The sequence below is a fragment of the Trifolium pratense genome, linkage group LG1, assembly GCF_020283565.1.
Source record: "Trifolium pratense cultivar HEN17-A07 linkage group LG1, ARS_RC_1.1, whole genome shotgun sequence".
Lineage (NCBI taxonomy): Eukaryota > Viridiplantae > Streptophyta > Magnoliopsida > Fabales > Fabaceae > Trifolium > Trifolium pratense.
In genome coordinates, this window is record NC_060059.1 from 9,845,603 (window position 1) to 9,864,523 (window position 18,921).

Below are 18,921 nucleotides of genomic sequence, written 5' to 3' on the forward strand. Positions count from 1 at the left end.
CTGCACAGCATCAAGATTTCTCTCATTCCAACGTGGATTTGATTCATTCATGTGTCCTTTTTTTACCAGAAGCGATCATAAGTCATTGTCTATACATGCGCTGCGCACCAACGATCACTCCGTCCTAGTTAGTCTCAGGTATCACATTCACTTGATATTACACACAACATGCTAAGCTCAATAATTTAGAGATAAGATAATGAATCTCACTTAGAGGTAGACACTCCACTTTAAATCATATTATGTGCATCACTCTCTACAATAACATTTTGTACGCATTATTTCTAGTCAGTAGTGTCTAAACTTCTAAATACCACTCAGTAATAGGAGTAGTGTTTGATTATCGTATTTGCATGTTGAAAGTAATGATTATAATTTCATAATCAATTAGTCAGAGTTGGTTTATGGAGAAAACAAGTATTATGAGCATGATAGTGAGTATCAATAAAACTAAAAGTTACTATTGACATATATTTTACAAAAGTCAAAATTAGCGATTCTTGAATCAAAAGTCAAAATTTGGCACAACTACAAAAAAAATTATGATATTTTTCTTTGAGTAAGCTGATATTAGATAAAATTAGCTGAAAATATAGATATTATAGATTAAATAAATATGCTAATTTTAAGTTACATAAATGAAAATGATAATAATCATTTCAAAGTAGGTCTTTTATGGTCTTTCTATGTGTGTTTTTTATACCAAACTTGAACAAATTGAAGGAAACAAAACTTGAGTGAGACAATCAGAAATATAATATAGGAAGCTGTTTGTACTCGGCCAAAAGTTTTGGTATATCATCCAGGCGCAACTGCAACAGGAATAACAGAAGACAATCAGAAAATAAAAGATGGTATTGTAATTGTTAGAAATATAATAATAGTATAAAGTCTATTCAGCATCTTTGCCTAATAACTTGAACTTTTGGAGTAATTGATTCATAATAATAGTTAACCAAATTTAAGTTAAAAGGGTCTGTGTTAATTTCAATGACATGTGAAGCTTCCAGATCAAGTTTTAATTTTCATAATTATTAGGAAATAAAGAGTCAAATAGCTGTTCAGTTACATAGGCATCTGTTATGTTTTGAATAGCAGTTTTTTATGTTCTTTGGTCTTCTTATTCCTCTTTAAATATGTATGATTAGCAATTCAATAAAATATAACCTTCCACAAAAATAAAACTCTGTTCTCTCTTGTTCTATACATCTACATTCCTTTTAATAACCAACAAATTGGCAATCAGAGCAGATTTCTTACGGGACCTGTTTGTCATGGATGCTGAAGCAAGTTTTTCACAGGCTGCGCTTCCTATATTTGATGGAGAAAACTATGAGCTTTGGGCGGTAAGAATGGAGACCTATTTAGAAGCTTTAGATCTCTGGGAAGTTGTAGAAGAGGATTTTAAAATTCTTCCACTACCAGACAATCCCACAATAGCCCAGTTGAAAATTCACAGACAGAAAAAAACCAAAAAGGCAAACACAAAATCTTGTTTATTTGCTGGAGTTTCAAAAACAATTTTCACAAGAATCATGAGTCTTAAAACTGCAAGAGAAATCTGGAACTATCTGAAGGAGGAGTACGCAGGAGATGATCGGATACGGAATATGCAGGTTCTGAATTTGATTCGAGAATTCGAATTGCAAAGGATGAAGGAATCTGAGACAATCAAAGAGTACTCAGACAAACTACTTGCCATTGCTAACAAGGTGAGATTATTAGGCACTGAATTTGCAGACTCAAGAATTGTACAAAAAATTCTTGTGACAGTGCCGGAAAAATATGAATCCACTATTAACAACTTTGGAGAACACAAAGGATCTATCCAACATAACTTTGGCAGAAGTTTTGCATGCTTTGAAGGCACAAGAGCAGCGAAGGCTTATGAGACAAGAGGGATCGATGGAGAGTGCATTTCAAGCCAAGTTGCAGATCAACAATAATGGGAAAAGTTTCAGCAACAAACCTCAAGTTTTTACTCACAATAAAAACAACAATCAAAATAGCAACATATATCCACCATGTCCTCACTGCAAAAAAACTAATCATCTACAAAAAAAATGTTGGTGGAGGCCAGATGCAAGGTGTCACAGGTGCGGTCAGTTAGGGCAGATGGAAAGGATATGCAAATCACAACAACAGCAAGAAGAAGTCAAGGTTGCTGAGGATCTATCACAGGAGGAGCAATTGTTTGCAGTATCATGTTATGCTACACATAGTTCTACAGAAAGTTGGCTTATTGATAGTGATTGTACAAACCACATGACCTATGATCGTGAGCTTTTTAGAGAGCTTGATGAAGCTGTTTTCTCTAAAGTCAAGATTGGAAATGGAGCATATATTGAAGTAAAAGGCAGAGGAACAGTGGCAATTGAAGGTCACACAGGTTTGAAACTAATTTCTGATGTTTTGTATGTCCCTGAAATCAATCAGAACCTTTTGAGTGTTTCTCAGTTACTAGAAAAAGGTTATAAGGTGCTGTTTGAAGACAAAAATTGCATGATTAAACATCCAGAAGGCAGAGAGGTGTTCAATGTTCAAATGAAAGGCAAAAGCTTTGCCTTAGATTTTATGAACAAGCAGCAAGCTGCAGTGCACAAAGAGGTCAACAGTACAACACTTTGGCACAAGAGGTTGGGGCATTTCCATCACAATGCTCTAATGTATTTGAAAAAGAACAACCTTGCAAAGAATTCCCTTGAATTAGAAGAACTTCCAGCATGTGATGTCTGCCAATATGGAAAGCAAAAAAGACTCCCTTTTCCAAAAGAATTGGCTTGGAGGGCTACAAAAAGACTACAATTAATACACACAGATGTCGGAGGACCCATGAGAACACCATCACTGAATGGGAGTAAGTATTATATTGTATTCATTGATGATAACACAAGAATGTGTTGGATTTATTTTATGAAGTTTAAATCTGAAGTTGCTCACATCTTTTGGAAGTTCAAAGCTTGGATAGAAACTCAAAGCAAGTGCAAACTGCAGGTTATCAGATCTGACAATGGAACTGAATATACCTGTGAACAATTTAACAAGTTTTGTGAAGATGCAGGCATAGAACACCAGTTGACAGCACCGTATTCACCTCAACAAAATGGGACTGCAGAAAGGAAGAATAGGACAATTATGGAGATGGCTAGGTGCTTGCTTCATGAAAAAGAATTGCCAAAGAAATTCTGGGCGGAAGCTGCAAATACTGCAGTTTTTTTGCTGAACAGGCTGCCAACAAAAGCTTTGCAAAAAAAGACACCATTTGAAGCATGGTACGGTTACAAACCTGAGTTGCTTAATTTGAAGATATTTGGTTGTTTGTGTTTCTCTTACATTCCTAAGGTTAAGAGAGACAAACTAGACAAGAAAGCAGAACCTGCAATCTTTGTAGGCTATAGCTTAATCTCAAAGGCCTACAGGATCTATTTACCGCACAATGACAAATTAATTGTCAGCAGGGATGTGAAATTCTTGGAGTTGGATAGCTGGAATTGGAAAGACGGCAAGAATATTGAATTTCAGGAGTAGAATGAGGCCATAGATGATGAACCTGTCAGAGGAACAAGATCACTTTCTGATATCTATCAAAGGTGTAATGTTGCAATCATGGAACCTGCTGGATATTCAGAAGCAGCAAATGATAAAAAATGGATAGATGCAATGGAGGAGGAGCTCAAGATGATTGAAAAAAAAAACAGACATGGGAATTGGTGGACAGACCTGATCATAAGAAAGCTATTGGAGTTAAGTGGGTTTATAGGACCAAGCTTAATCCTGATGGATGGTTCTGTAAACAAATATAAGGCAAGGCTTGTTAAGGGATATGCTCAAATCTTTGGAGTAGATTGTTTTGAAACTTTTGCTCCAGTGGCAAGGTTAGATACCATAAGAATATTGTTCGCACTTGCAGCACAAAATGGTTGGGTTATACATCAAATGGATGTCAAGTCAGCTTTTTTGAATGGATACTTGGAGGAAGAAATCTTTGTTGAACAACCAGAGGGATTTATTGTTCAAGGACATGAGGAGAAGGTGTATAAATTGAATAAGGCTCTGTACGGGCTAAAACAAGCACCAGGATCATGATATAGCAGAATTGATCACTCGGTGAACTTAGGCTTTGAAAAAAGTCCAAGTGAATTTACTCTTTATGTTAAAAAGGTTGATAATGGAATACTTGTGGTGTCCCTTTATGTTGATGATTTGTTTGTCACAGGAAGTCATAGGGAGTTGAAAGAATGAAAGATGCTTTTGAGATGACAGACCTCGGAAATGTCATTCTTTCTAGGTATGCAGGTGCAATCAAAGCAAGATGAAATATTTGTCTGTCAGCAAAAATATGCAAAAGAAGTCCTCAAAAAGTTCAATATGGAAAATTGCAAACCAGTTGCAGCTCCAATGAATCAAAAGGAGAAGTTTTCCAAAGAAGACGGAGCTGAAAGGATTGACGAAAATTTGTACAGAAGTTTAATAGGATGCTTGTTGTATTTAACAGCAACCAGGCCAGATATTATGTATGCTGTGAGCTTACTATCAAGATACATGCACTGTGCAAGTGAAATTCATTTTCAAGCAGCCAAAAGAATTCTTAGATATGTTAAAGGCACGGTTGATTATGGAATAAAGATTCAATCAAGTTCAAAATTTCAGGCTTCTTGGTTACTCTGATAGTGATTGGGCAGGTTGTGTTGATGATATGAGAAGTACCTCAGGTTATTGCTTCACACTGGGTTCTGGTGTGTTTTCATGGTGTTCTAAAAAGCAAGAAGTTATAGCTCAATCAACAGCAGAGGCAGAGTATATAGCTGCTGTTGCTGCTGTGAACCAAACACTGGATCAGAAAACTCATGACAGACTTGTACATGGAACAAATAGAAAGTACCCAGATATTTGTGGACAATCAAGCTGCAATTTCAATTGCTAATGATCCGGTGTTCAATGGCAGAACAAAACACTTCAAGATCAAATTTTTCTTTCTGAGAGAACTTCAGAAAGATGGAGATGTCCAGCTTGTTTATTGTAGAACTGAACATCAAAATGCTGACATCCTAACAAAGGCCCTACCTACAGGCAGATTTGAGTTTTTGAGGAAAAGACTTGGGATATGCAGCTTCAATGTCAAGGAGGAGTGTTAATTGCAATGACATGTGAAGCTTCCAGATCAAGTTTTAATTTTCATAATTATTAGGAAATAAAGAGTCAAATAGCTGTTCAATTACATAGGCATCTGTTATGTTTTGAATAGCAGTTTTTTATGTTCTTTGGTCTTCTTATTCCTCTTTAAATATGTATGATTAGTAATTGAATAAAATATAACCTTCCACAAAAATAAAACTCTGTGTTCTCTCTTGTTCTATACATCTACATTCCTTTTAATAACCAACAGTCTGCAACATTGCCTAGACAAAATGCAATACCAAACAACATAATGTGCCTTCAGTTAAAATTTTCACCACATCAATGCTCATATAGGTTTGGGAGGAGGAAGGAACATGGGATGTTGCTGTGTAGCTTACAACAATGTAGTGGGTGGTGATGGTTGACGGTGTGACATGTAGGCGACTGTTCGTTCCTATGAAGTTTGACGAGATAAAGTTAGGCGGAGGGATATACGGCGAGGTGATGGTGGCAACAGTCAAAATGATATCGCTGTTGTACAGTGGGTGACAAACCACTGGGCGAAGAAGGGTTGGAATGGAGTTGGAGAGAGAAATCAGATGTGTGGTAGGTATTGTTGTGACCAACAATTAATCCAACGATAAACTGTACTCTTGCACCGTGGAAGACCTTGGTAAGGTATTTCACATTAGACTTTGCCCTCAGAATATTACTGATAAAATATATAGCAATTAATTCTTATTTTAGAATGAAAAAGTATAATCTATTTAACCACAAAAAGCATACCTGAGAAACATTTTTGACATGATAAAATTGATAAATCACATGTTCATCAAAACCAGGTTGCTGGTCAGAGGCACTCTTTTCTCTGACGAAGTTAAGAAAGAAAGGAAGAAAAAAAAAACATCAGCCAAACTATTTATTAGTCAGCTTTGAAAAAAGATTAATTACTTGCAAACTAAAATATAATTATGAATAAAAATGGGAATGAATAATGTATAGATGCAAAACAATTAGTTCTTACAAATGAAGGCGGTGAATTAAACGTTGGTAATCCCGAAGCAATGGTCCAAGCTCTTTGAATTTGATCGTATTTGGTTCAGCCTTCTTCCAGTATTCACGAAGTGCCTCAATTGCCTTCTAATTGGAAAAATGAAATACTAATTCAATCAAATTACTACTATGATACCAAAGATACAGAAAAGTTTTACATAACTAAAGGAACATTTTACTTTACCGGTGAATTTGCAGAAACATTTTCACCTGCTAATCTTGATGCTAATTCAAGAAGCTCTTTATCCTCCAACTCATTCACAATCGGAATCCTAGAATTGGGCTGTGAAACTGATATTTGCAACCTTCGTTGCAATTCTGCCAGAGGAAATTTCTCTGATTGGTTTTCCTGACAAAGACGATGGGAGTAAATTAATTCACGACAAGCTGGATCTATTAAATGACAGTAATTATTCAGTTCAAATTAATTAAGATAAGGCAAAACAAGTTTAACCAATACCTTGAATTGAGGTTGAAAATTACCATTAAGTGACGCTGCATCCTTACTTTCAGGAATATTTCTTGGTGGAGCTGCAGTTAACCTAGTTGCAATTGGGTCGTCTGCAAAACAAGCAAAGTGAGGGGATTTTAGTTTTTTGCGCGCGTCTGACTCTTGACTGTTCAGTTCTTTAAACATTTATCTTATGAGATTGAAAGGTTTCTGCTTCTAAATCTTCTCCATTATACAGTATTTGTTGAAAAGACTCTCTGAGTATTTAAATCAAAGCACAAGACATATTAGAAAGTTCCATGGTTAGAATATTCCGTCCCGTAAACTCAAAAACAACAATCCTTGTAAGCACAATGAATACCTTGAGGGACTAACCACCATGGCTCTCCGTAAGTTGATTTCCCATCAAAGCCACCGATAAGCAGATATCGTGAACCAATTGCTGTCATAGAGTGGTATGCTCGGGCCGGAGGGGGTTCATTGCCTATGGATAACCGCTTCCACTGCGCTGAAACTATACAAGCAGAAGAACAAAATTAGCTTACTCAACAATGTATAATTAATTGACTTAGTATAGGACTATAGGCCATTTCTCCAATAAAATCTTTGATTGACTGCATGACTTTGCCATGATTTAAACCAAAAGGAAGGCTAATATATATGGTTTGTTTCAAAATTATGTATCCAAATACCATATTTTCCAAACTTCACTCTTCAGCAAAAGTTAAAGAAACATGTTAATACACTGATTTTCATTCAAAGACATGGTTTTGCATCATTAGCAAGACTAAGGTTTATTATCAAGTATTAAATATTCTGCACGACTTAGATTTCTGATTCATGAAACCAGAATCTCTGAATTTCCAACCACATAAGAAACAAAATAGCAAAAGACACCACCGCCCTTCATGTAACTAACATGCATCATCCAGTTTTCTCACTCAAAGAATTTTGCAAATCCTAACTATAGTGTGCAATGATGCCAGAAATCATTAACAAGTCGACTTTAAATGGAACAGATTAACAAGTAACAACTAAGCTTCTTCAAAAAAAAAAAAAGTAACAACTAACAACGACAAAATAATTTAACAGTTTTAAAAACAAGAATGGTATGGATAAGCATAAGCCTGCCATCATACCAGATAGGCAGAGTGGAAGTTCTCACCTCTGTCCAATACAACACAATCATTGTAGTAGATATCATAACGACTCAACCATCCACCGGTCCCATGCCCTCCAAACATCAACAACTGCAAAATCCACTCCAACATAAATAAAATAAACAACCAAATGACAGGATTCGAAGTTAAAGCGTAAATTTATATAATCATATGGATGGATTAACAGGTTTTGTGAGATAAGGATTGAAATTTTTTTCTATTACGCAACAGACCAAATTATCTCTCTTACTCGTCAACATGCATATAATCTGTTCTATATCAACACATGTCTCACATACACAGAACAGAAACACTGTGAAGTGTTCTAGAAGATTCCAATCAGTTATTCTAGCTTGACACAACTGACAATCAGTTATCAACAGTACTTATTAGATAGTATAGTCAGTAGGTGTGGCTGTTAGTGTTAGTTTTGTAAATTTCATTAGCTCTAATCTGAATATGTAGACTAAGCTCTAACTAATGGGCTTGATTAATGGGCTTAATACAAATAAGCTAATTTTACATAATATGTGCCTAGAACAATAATTACTTATTTACAAAAAATATTTAAACAATAATTACTTATTTACAAAAATATTTAAAATTTACCAAACAACTTCTAACTTTCAAATGGTTTTAAAGCTGAAAAACTGAAAACTACCAAACACCTTTAACTTTACTTTTGAAGCTCTTATGTCATATTTAACTTTAGAAAAGCAATTAAGTCGTAAAAAAAGTAGGGCCAAACACTACCGTAATACCCAGCCTACCGTAAAAAAAGATTAAATAATGTAGATTATTCTATTACAGGCTGAGGTAGGAACTAGGAACAGTACAAACATCTATTTTTTACAAAGACTAAAACAATAAAAAAATTAACAAAACTAGAAGGAGAAATAAGGATTGTGCAAGTGTCATTACATAGTGTCCCGCATTTGTAACTGAATGGCCACAGCGGGGAGAAGGAGCTTGACCTGGAAGCTTTAATTGAGTCCACCCAGGTGTTTCGATCTCTTCCCTCCACAACACATACAAACTATAAGTACATAACCCAATTGAATAAGGAGACGTAGAATATAAAAGTGTAAGAAAGATGAGAGAAAGTATAAGTGCACAATAAGATTTGCTCCAAAGAAGATAAAACAAAACAAAGAATCAACAATAAGTCAAAACACTGTCACATCAATTTGTATGTCAAACATGTATAGTCCCCGCCTCCCCGGAAACAATAGGAACCAAAATTAAATAGTGCAAAGATAATCCGGCTCTAATAAAAAATGAGACAAAGAAATGCAGATGATATCTTGTAAATTGCAACTGAAAACACATTACAGAATACAGGCCCTTTGTTGCCAATCCTCTAGTGACCCTTTGCCACGTGTTCAACTCGTAATCCTCACCCACTTATGCTTTTTAACTATCATTGTCCACCTTCTCTATATTCTATTGAATCTGTTCTATGCCCACTACGTCCTCTATCTCCATTTCTATGACTAAAGGTGAGGCACTATCCCATCTTGGGCAATGAACTGCTAAGTTGGATGAAATGGAAATTTTGATTCGGATTTCTACCAATATTGAAATCATCTAGAGGAAAAATATGCCCTAAATACTCCCTCTGTCCCTTTTTATAAGCACTCATTGCATATTTCAACATATATTAAGAAAAGTTGGTAGTATAATTAATGGTGTACGTTATGTGTAATATTACTAAATTACCTTTTGTGTATAGATGGGTTCAATATTGACTTTTCATATTACAATGCAAATTAATAGTCTTAATTAGGGTTATGTTTGTAAAAAAATAATAAATGCATCTAGCAATTTGAAAGGGGGCTTATATTTAGGAACAATTTTTTTCTTCTCAATGGGTGTTTATAATTAGGGACCGAGGAAGGGACATGTCAAATCAAACTGCCAACTTATGGACACACCTATGGATAAAAAATTCAAGCATTTATCTGTAAAATGGAAGCCCTTTCCACCCCTAAATGGACTGAAGACTTGTTCGGAAACTATCACCACTTGAACATATATATTCTTCACTGTAAGTGTGCTGAATCAATTCTACAAGCTTCATGTGATATTCATACTTGGATACTAAATGGGAATCAAGCCAGGAATTTCTATGTGAAGATAGAGGACGATAGGACATACTCCAATAATGTACAACCTTCTATGTGATATTCTACAGCAGGGTTTTAAGTTCTTATTAATAGAGACAGATTGATATATTTTGGATAAGTAAGAAGCGAGGTGTTGGCATGTCAAGTGCAAAAGCAAAATATTGAGGCAAACTAAATAGTGTAAAAAGTTTAATACTAACAAGGGATCGCATTTAAACTTGAATAAAATTAACAACTTTCATAAGAATGGAAGATTTAGCAACCAATATAAATCATATGTGACTGACAAATTACAGCCTACAACTAAATACATAAATAAACTACATCATACTTAATAAACATATAAATATGGTAAAAATATATGTATATACATACCTTCATCAATAAGGCCCTTCAAGGCCCACAAATCACCCATAATTGGTCCACCTCCTCCTGTCAAAGTCAGGCAAGAGCACTCATTTCAATTAATAACTTCGTATGAGATTGAAATTGCATCCATGGCAACTAATATATGCTCCCTCCACTTATTCACAAAAGTTTTATTTACTTGCAAGTTAGAGAAATCACAGCAACGTGATTATTCGGACTGCAGGGTTATTCCAGTATCCAGAGCAGGACACACAAAGTGTTAATAAAAAAACCCAAAGAGACTATCAGAAGTTAACTTTACCATGACATGCGTGCAGGGGAAAAGAGGCTACGCCTTAGAATGGACTTTGGAGTTCCAGATGGGTTTATGAGGTCAGCACAGCAGCATACTTTGAATATAAATTGACAACACTTCCAAGTTCAATTTTATTAGCTCCATTAAGGAAATTTTGCACGTAAGTCTTATTTGAAATTTCATCAATCTTGCCTCTAAAGTCAAACCTAAAGGGAGGTGTCAAATCTTCTCCTAAAATGTATTTTTCAGTCCAGCTTGCAAGTATGTATGGAGAACTAAAACATTTGAAACATTGGTATCTTTAAAAGATGTCCATTTCAATAAATACATTCTGCTTTTGATTTCTTAGAAAATGCCCGAACGGCACCCGTACATGTTTGCCTTTTAAATTTAGATAAAAGGTTTGATATAAACTCATAAAAGATGCATACAAGCAAATCAATTCATAACAAGGAGAATTATGAGACTTCACCTCTTCCACCATAAACAAGCAACCGTTTTTCGACCATTGTTGCAGTATGCCCACATCTAGGTTGTGGCAATGTTCCAGAAACTGAGAGCTCCGTCCACTCAAGGGATACTATGAAAGTAAGACGATGGAGTTACCACTTGTTTAAATTGCATAAAAAAAAAAAAAACAATTGTATTTTTAAGAGAAAAAATTCAATCCAAGAAAGGAAAATACTAGTGTCCAAGACATAAACATCAGATAGCCACTTTTTCCCATCCCATCCACCATACCTGCATCATTATCAAACATTTCACATTTAATCCTAATTCCCAATCCAACCAACTCTGATAAGTAGTCAAATCAAATCTTATAGGCCTTACATGACAATTTTCCGGTTCCCAATAGAAGAAGCTGCAGCAAAATCTCGCGGCGAAGGCAAATCACCAAAACCAGTTAGCTCAGACCATTGCCATATATCTTGAACAACATCATTCATTCCAAGTGCCAACATGCCAAAAAAGCAATAGCCCCAGACATGTCATGTCTCACAAAATGAAAGTTATACGAGAACAAAAACCCAACAGATATAATACAAAATGCCATACCTGTATCCAAAACCCAAAAGTCCCCCAACCTGTAAAATTCAGACATAATAGTGAGAAGCAAATACACACAGACAATCAGACATATAAAGTGTAAGAGCATGAGAGTTAAGATGCATCAATCTTCACTGCAAAACTATAACAGCTGAAACTGTTTTACTTAAATCTAACATTAACAACCCGCTTATGATATAGGGTCTTTGGATTGGCTTATTTGAGTGTATCTACCGGCATAAACACTTGTGATCTGTTTGAAAGCTCGTGGAAACAACTTATGACAGTTTGACTTTATTTCCATACCCTCTCCAAAATAGCATATGAAAACAGATTATATTTCTATCTTATATATGAAAACAGTTTGACTTTATTTTATAGAAATAGCTTATGCATGATAAGCACTTATATGAGTACAATCAAGATCAACTCTTTCTCACATATACACAAAACATGGAATGATAGTGATAAGCAAAACATAAACAAGACCTTTGACCACCAGAACGACCACCAAAAATGAACATATGACAATCAATAGAAACAGCAACATGAAATGCTCGTGGACTGGGACCCACATGTCCATCTGAATCACTTCCAGTGCATTCTGGTTTATACCATAGCTTAGCCTCTGAAAGAAAATTGCAACAAAACAAAATGAATCAAATACACAATTTTGATGATAACCCACAAAAAAAGAGAGAAAAGGGTTACCAACCAATATCATAGACAAGGATATCAGTGAGAAATTTCTTATCGACAAGACCACCGAAGACAACAACCTTGGATTTTCCGATATTAACAGTAGAATGACCACTGCGTGGTTGGGGAGGTGTTCCTGCGTAATCAGAAGATGTAGCTCCAACCCAGTAATACATTTCTTGTTTTGAATCAATTTCCGATTCCGATCACGATATCGAATCAACGCTGCTTCCACCGTTGTTGTGTTCTACTGCTTCAACGAATAACAACTTCTTTCGTTCTTAGCTACTGTATTTTCTGGGCACAAATTGCAAATATATTATTATAGTTAAGTAGAAGATCGATCAACATATATTTGTCGCCTAACCAAAGAAAAGAGTGTAATCTAGTAAAATCTAAAGTTAAGTAGAAGATCGATCAAACAATATTTGTCGTCAGAGTGTACGATGTGAGACATCAAAGAAACAATGTACACAATCCCGTAAATAAAAGGGTTTGGTGATACCTGGAAAAAAATTATTATTATTATTATTATTATTATTATTACGGCTTAGTTTATGAAATTATGTATCCAAATATAAAAGAATGGTTTAAATGGATGACATATTGTGAATCAATTCACAAATTGAAACTTTCGTTTTTGGGCGTTTAAGCCCTTAAATACAGCCATCATTCGCTTGTGCACGAAGGCGTGTCTTGCCTTGGCATTTTCTCTAGCTGCGAAAATATCGATGAACAGTTTCTTCAAAATACTCGGTATCATGTTAGAGAGCTGATTCAGCGTCTATTAACCTTTCAAGCTTCTCAGCTGTGAAACTGGAGTTCCTTCTCAAGATCACTTAAAGATTTACCGCTGACATTCAAAGCTTGGAGTTTGCTGACTGTCGAGTCCTCGCTGTTGATAAATCGTCGTGTTTGTCGTTGATGAATGTTCAATAACAAAATTTTGACTTCTGACCCTTTGTACCACATGCATTTAGAGTTTAGGATTGCATCTCATATGTAATGTTGTGTATGTTTGTTGTCTTCAAGTTGTTGCATTAATGTGTTTCTTTGAAAGTTTTGATGATGTGCTTAATTTTTTATTTGTTGACGAGTTATCCGCCTATTTTTTAAAATAAAAAATAATAATTATATTTTTAAAAATAAATCTTTTGATTGGTGTGGTGTTTTATTGTTATTTTATGACATTTTTCTTAGAGTGGGTATGATTCAATTTGAATAAGGAAATTGATTCTTACAATTAACGTTTTAGGTACTCAATGAGATCGCTTTTGCTTGATGTGTACGTGGGGATAAACAAATATGAATTTTTATTAATTGTAATTTAGATAATACATCTTTTCTATTGTAAGTTATTAGTTGTAATTTTAATTGGTTATTATCCTTTGAAAAAAAATATATAGTCACACATTTTAAAGAAATAAAGTATTTTTTAAAGTTATTTAATTGTTAAAAATCCTGGTTGTTACACTTAGTCTAATTGTTAAAGTATTTTTTTTAAGTTATTTAATTGTTAAAAAAAATAAAGTATTTAATTCGGTGGATCAACAATTTGGTAGCATTCCGTCAAAAAAAAAAACAACAATTTGGTAGCATTGAAGACAAGATTGAACTGGAGAAGAATCTACCACACGTTCACCTGACGGGGCCTCTCACAACAGAGTGTACTAGTCTCATTTAATTTAACATAAAATGGATACTCCTCTTCAAAACATAAAATGGATACAAACTCAAAGTCACATTCATCAAATATTTAATTCAACATAATAATAAAGATAAAAACAAAAGAAAGAAAACAATACGAAATTGAGACTAGTACTCGTAAAGCTTCTACAGCAGCATATTCGTTTGGATTCCTTGGAGTCGAGCATCTTTTTTTGTCTTTGCAACAGCATCCACAAGAGCAGCTACGAGAAGTGATTGAGCTAACAGTTACGTTAGTTGCGTGAGCTTCTTCTTCCAAAGCTTTAGCAACAGCGAGAAATTTTTCAGTATTTTCATCAGCATGACGACATATGAAATTGATTGGAACACTGGTGACTGTTAAAATAGACCTTTGAATCTTCACAAATATCTTCCCGGCATTTCTATATAAATATTTAAGAGTATTAAAGTTTTTTCATTTGTGATTTTTCTTAATAACTTTAAATACATCTTTTGTGTTGTTTTGTTATGTCAACAAAGTGGAGGAAAGAGTTGATGAAGTGATAACCATTCAAAGTACTAAAAGTTGTTTCTTCATTTTTTTTGTGAAGATATGAGAATTACAATTTTTTCATTAAACATACTCATAAAATTTGCCCCATAACATGCATCGATAAAAAAATTGCCTCAAGATTCAAAATTTCTTTTTATTATTGATGCCTGTTTTATGGCAGATTTTATGAAGATGTTTCATGAAAATGTTGTTATGCTGCTATCTTCACAAGAAACTGAAGAATCAAAGGATAGTTTTTGGCATAGTTCTCACTTTACAAATGCTTTCTTACACTTTGTTAAGAGAGATCATGAGACACCAATAGAAGATTTATTAGAATTTTTTTGCCAAGAACTTATTAAAAAAAAAAAATTAGATATTTGGGTATCGAACAAACACCCCGTGGGTTATGTAAAACTCAGAAAAAAGGCTCTCTATCTCTCACAAAGTTGTCATCCGGTCTAAACCATAGAGTCAAAATTTAAGGCCTAATCCGCCCGAAAAATGAGAAACAGTTCACTGGTTCGGGTTTGCGGTTTAAGCGGGTTGTTGAGCGGTTTGAAGTTGTCCGACATAAACCTTTGTGCGTGTAAACAATAAAACAATACTACAACAACAATAACCACAAATGTTGTATACATACCAAGACTGTCACGAAGTGAAACACCTTTTGATGAATGACACCCAAAGTCTAAGAAAGGTCCTAGATTACTTTCAGTAGTTGATTATAAAGTCGTTAAAAGTAATCTTGATTTTAATTTTTGTTGTTAATGTATAATATTTTCTTGAGAGTGTCATTAATTTATTTTATTTGTCATGTGTAGTTGATAATATCGTGGAAGCAGTAAAAAAATTGCCTCAAGATTCAATTAATTTTTTTTATTATTGATGCCTGTTTTAGGGCAGATTTTATGAAGATGTTTCGTGAAAATGTTGTTATGTTTCTATCTTCACAAGAAACTGAAGAATCAAAGGATAGTTTTTGGCATTTTCTATAGCTGCGAAAATATCGATGAACAGTTTCTTCGAAATACTCAATATTGATTCAACGTCTTTTAACTTTTCAAGCTCCCTAGCTGTAAAACCGGAATCAAGTTCCTTCTTAAGATCACTCGACGATTTACCGCTGACATTCAAAGTTTGGAGTTTGCTGACTGTCGAGTCTTGATATGTCATGCATTCATTCATGAGTCAAGTTCATGTCGTTGATAAATCGCCGTTGTTCGCCTTTGAAGAATTTTCAATAACAAAACTTTGACTTCTGACCCTTGGTACCACATGCATTTAGAGTATAGGATTGCATTTCATATGTAATGTTTTAATGGTGTGTATGTTTGTTATCTTCAAGTTGTTGCATTAGTGTGTTTCTTTGAAAGTATTTGATGATGTTCTTAATTGTTTATTTGTTGACGAGTTATCCGCCTTTTTTAAAAAAAATAAATAAATAATTATTTTTAAGATTGGTGGAGTGTTTTGTTGTTATTTTGTGACATTTTTTTTTATGGTGAGTATGATTCAATTTGAATAAGGAAATTGACTCTTACGATTAACATTTTAGGTACTCAATGAGATAATCATGATTGGTGCTTTTGTTTGATGCGTGTGCCGGGATAAACAAATTTGAGTTTTTTTTCTATTGTATAGTTATTAGTTATAATTTCAATTGCTTAATATCCTTTGAAGAAAAAAATAGTCACACATTTTAATGAAATAAAGTCTTTTTGTTTGTTATTTAATTGTTAAAAATCCTGATTGTTACACTTGGAGGAGTCAAACATCTTCCTTCGTGTTTTCTACAACATATACATGAGCAGCTACGAGAAGTGATTGAGCTTCAGCTACATTAGTCGCGTGAGCTTCTTCCTAGCATTTCTTGATTGGGAGCATAATACTAGAGTTGTCAAAACGGGCAGCCCGGCCAAATTAAAACCTAATCTTCAGAGAGGCCTATATCTCCTATGCTATGTCTTTCAAGATGAATACATGATGAATCTACATAAAGAACTTTGAATGCCCCAAATTAAATTATCTAAAAGGAAAATTCCTTTTAAGATTTTGAGTTACCTTTTTGATACTTTCTTCAAGATTGGTGTTCAGCCCAGTTGCTATGTTCTTCATTCTCTCAGACGTCTTGTCGTAGAACAAGAAATTTCCTTCAACCACAGATAATTCTTTGGTCAATTTCTCAATCTCTGCCATGTTATCTGTGGCTAAAGCACTTTCAAGACTATCGATCCAATCCCATCCCAAAGCATGGCAATGAAGTTTTGGGATCAAATTCTTCAATAACTTCGGTTTAGCCGAATCAATCTCATACAAACAATAATTATCCAAAAGACCAAGAAGTTCGTCCAAATATACATACCCAAGATCCTTGTAATCTTTGTCGATTTTCATATAGGGATTCGTAATGCATCGATCTTCCGATTTTTCCAAGAACTGAATTATCCTATGGGTTGAGGATACACCTAGGGTTGAGACATCAAGGTCGTATTTCATGCACTTAGCTTGAAAGGCACGTTGCTGCTCCCTCCGTAAGGCGGCAACGACGACGATGATCTGTTCCGACGATCTTGTAGTTGTAGTTGTAGCACCAATACTCTAAGAGGGAACCGACGTTCTTGTAGTAGTTGTAGCTCTAGCGTCAATCGTCGGAGAGGGAATCGACATTGTAGCATCGGTAGTCGAAGAGTGAATTGACGTTCTTGTAGTCGTTGTAGTATCAATAGCCGGAGAGTCAATCGACGATCTTGAATTTCTTTGTTGGTTAGCGGCTGCGACTTCGGCTGCGGAGAGCGTTTTAGTCATCACAATTCCTTTGTTTTTCTTTTTTATTTCTTGGAAAATGACTTGCCACGTCATCACAATTTAACAGTTTCTGCGAAAATTAGACGGAAGGGACCATTCTGACTAACAAAATGTCTTTAAGGGACCAAAATGAACATTTTTTTTCTTTAAGGGACAATTGAGATGGGAAATGCTTCAAATTGCTTCAAACAAACCAATTGATTGTCCACCTCTGAATCTCTTATACAATTGAAACAAAAGGGGAACATGGATTCAGCGACGACGGAATAAATATGACGGCGTAAAGAAGATGTAGCAACAACCATACGTAGATGCGAAGTGCAACAACGACAACTGCATGATTGGCTGCATGACTATGGGCGGTGCCGCTATGGAACGATGAAGTGTGAAAAAGAACCCCGTAACTAAAATAAATTGAATGAAAAAGGGTTAGTCTGACGTATGACTTTCTTCCCCGAATAATTCAAGACCCTGACGTATGGCTCGTGACTCGAATTATTCTCATTCTTATTTCTTTTCTCTAAACAATCACGATTAAGCAAAATTGACCGGTTGATAAAAGCTTCGGTCCATGCATATATTTATTGTTATATTATATATGTTTGCTTTCTGTTTGCTTTGTTTCTTGGCTATCTTGCTTAAACATATCAAACTAAATCATAATTGGAATGAAAAAGGGTTAGTCTGGCGTATGGCTTTCTTTCTCTGAATGATTCGAGACTCTGACGTATGGCTCGTGACTTGAATCATTCTCATTCCCCAACGCTAAAAAACATTAAAACACTTTGTCATCCGCTTCATCTTTTCTTTTTATTTTCTTAAATCAAATAAAAGAATTTAAGCATAATCAGAATGAAAAGGGGCTAGTATGACGTATGGCTTTCTTCTGCGGATAGTTCGAGACCCTGACGTATGGCTCGTGACTCAAATTATCCTCATTCTCGGACGTTTTCATTAAAACTCCTAAAATCAACTCAACACACTCAAACCTTTTCTCTGCCCATGCGCGCAGTAAAAGTAAAACTCTTTTCATAAAACGAGCGACGTTTTCGTACTTTCTCCGTAACACAAACGCTTAAGCCTCCACTTTGCGAGCATACAAGTAGCGTTTAAATACGAGAATGCAACATTCTTCGTAATACAAACCACGCTTAAGCCTCCAAAGTGCGAGCATACAAGCAGCGTTTAAATACGAGAATGCGACTTAGACGTCATGCGTCTAGAAATAACCAACCCACAAACATTTTTTACCCTGAACTACGAAACTCTGATTTTCCCGTTGCACCTGGGAATACGTAGGAGCAGAATTCAACATCTTGTCGGGCACAATAATAAAAAATAAAAAAAAAAACATTTTTTCCCCATATCCATACTCCCAATAATAGTAATAAATAAAAAAAATATTCTATCGATGAAGCAAGAAATAAGTAATCAAGCAAACATTAAAAAAAACACATTAAAACAAACAAACATTTTCCTCTAAACGGTTCCCGTTGAGTACAACGGATGTGAGGGGTGTTAATACCTTCCCCTCGCATAACCAACTCCCGAATCCATTTCTCTACCCTTCAAGGTTTTCTCGATATTTTCCTTTC

The 18,921-nt window shown here is 34.9% G+C and overlaps 1 protein-coding gene across 3 annotated transcripts; it reads right to left on the reverse strand.

The window, feature by feature from the left end:
• Positions 1–518: 518 nt before the first annotated feature.
• LOC123920475 (protein GLUTELIN PRECURSOR ACCUMULATION 3) lies at positions 519–12,841 on the reverse strand. Of its 3 annotated transcripts, XM_045972737.1 has the most exons (16): positions 12,824–12,841; positions 12,335–12,615; positions 12,109–12,247; positions 11,629–11,657; positions 11,404–11,500; positions 11,258–11,313; positions 11,045–11,152; positions 10,284–10,340; positions 8,704–8,795; positions 7,788–7,872; positions 6,984–7,136; positions 6,632–6,732; positions 6,356–6,520; positions 6,143–6,258; positions 5,905–5,986; positions 582–812 (listed from the first exon to the last, which is right to left on the reverse strand). In XM_045972737.1, exons 2-16 carry the CDS (start codon positions 12,492–12,494, stop codon positions 747–749), a joined length of 1,506 nt encoding a protein of 501 aa, XP_045828693.1. In that variant the 5' UTR covers positions 12,495–12,615; positions 12,824–12,841; the 3' UTR covers positions 582–746. The 3 variants fall into 3 exon arrangements, with proteins under 3 accessions (XP_045828694.1, XP_045828693.1, XP_045828701.1); XM_045972738.1 differs by lacking the exon at positions 12,824–12,841 and having other exon boundaries at positions 519–812; positions 6,143–6,255; positions 12,335–12,788; XM_045972745.1 differs by lacking the exons at positions 582–812; positions 5,905–5,986; positions 12,824–12,841 and having other exon boundaries at positions 6,382–6,520; positions 12,335–12,773.
• Between the last annotated feature and the right edge of the window lie 6,080 nt (positions 12,842–18,921).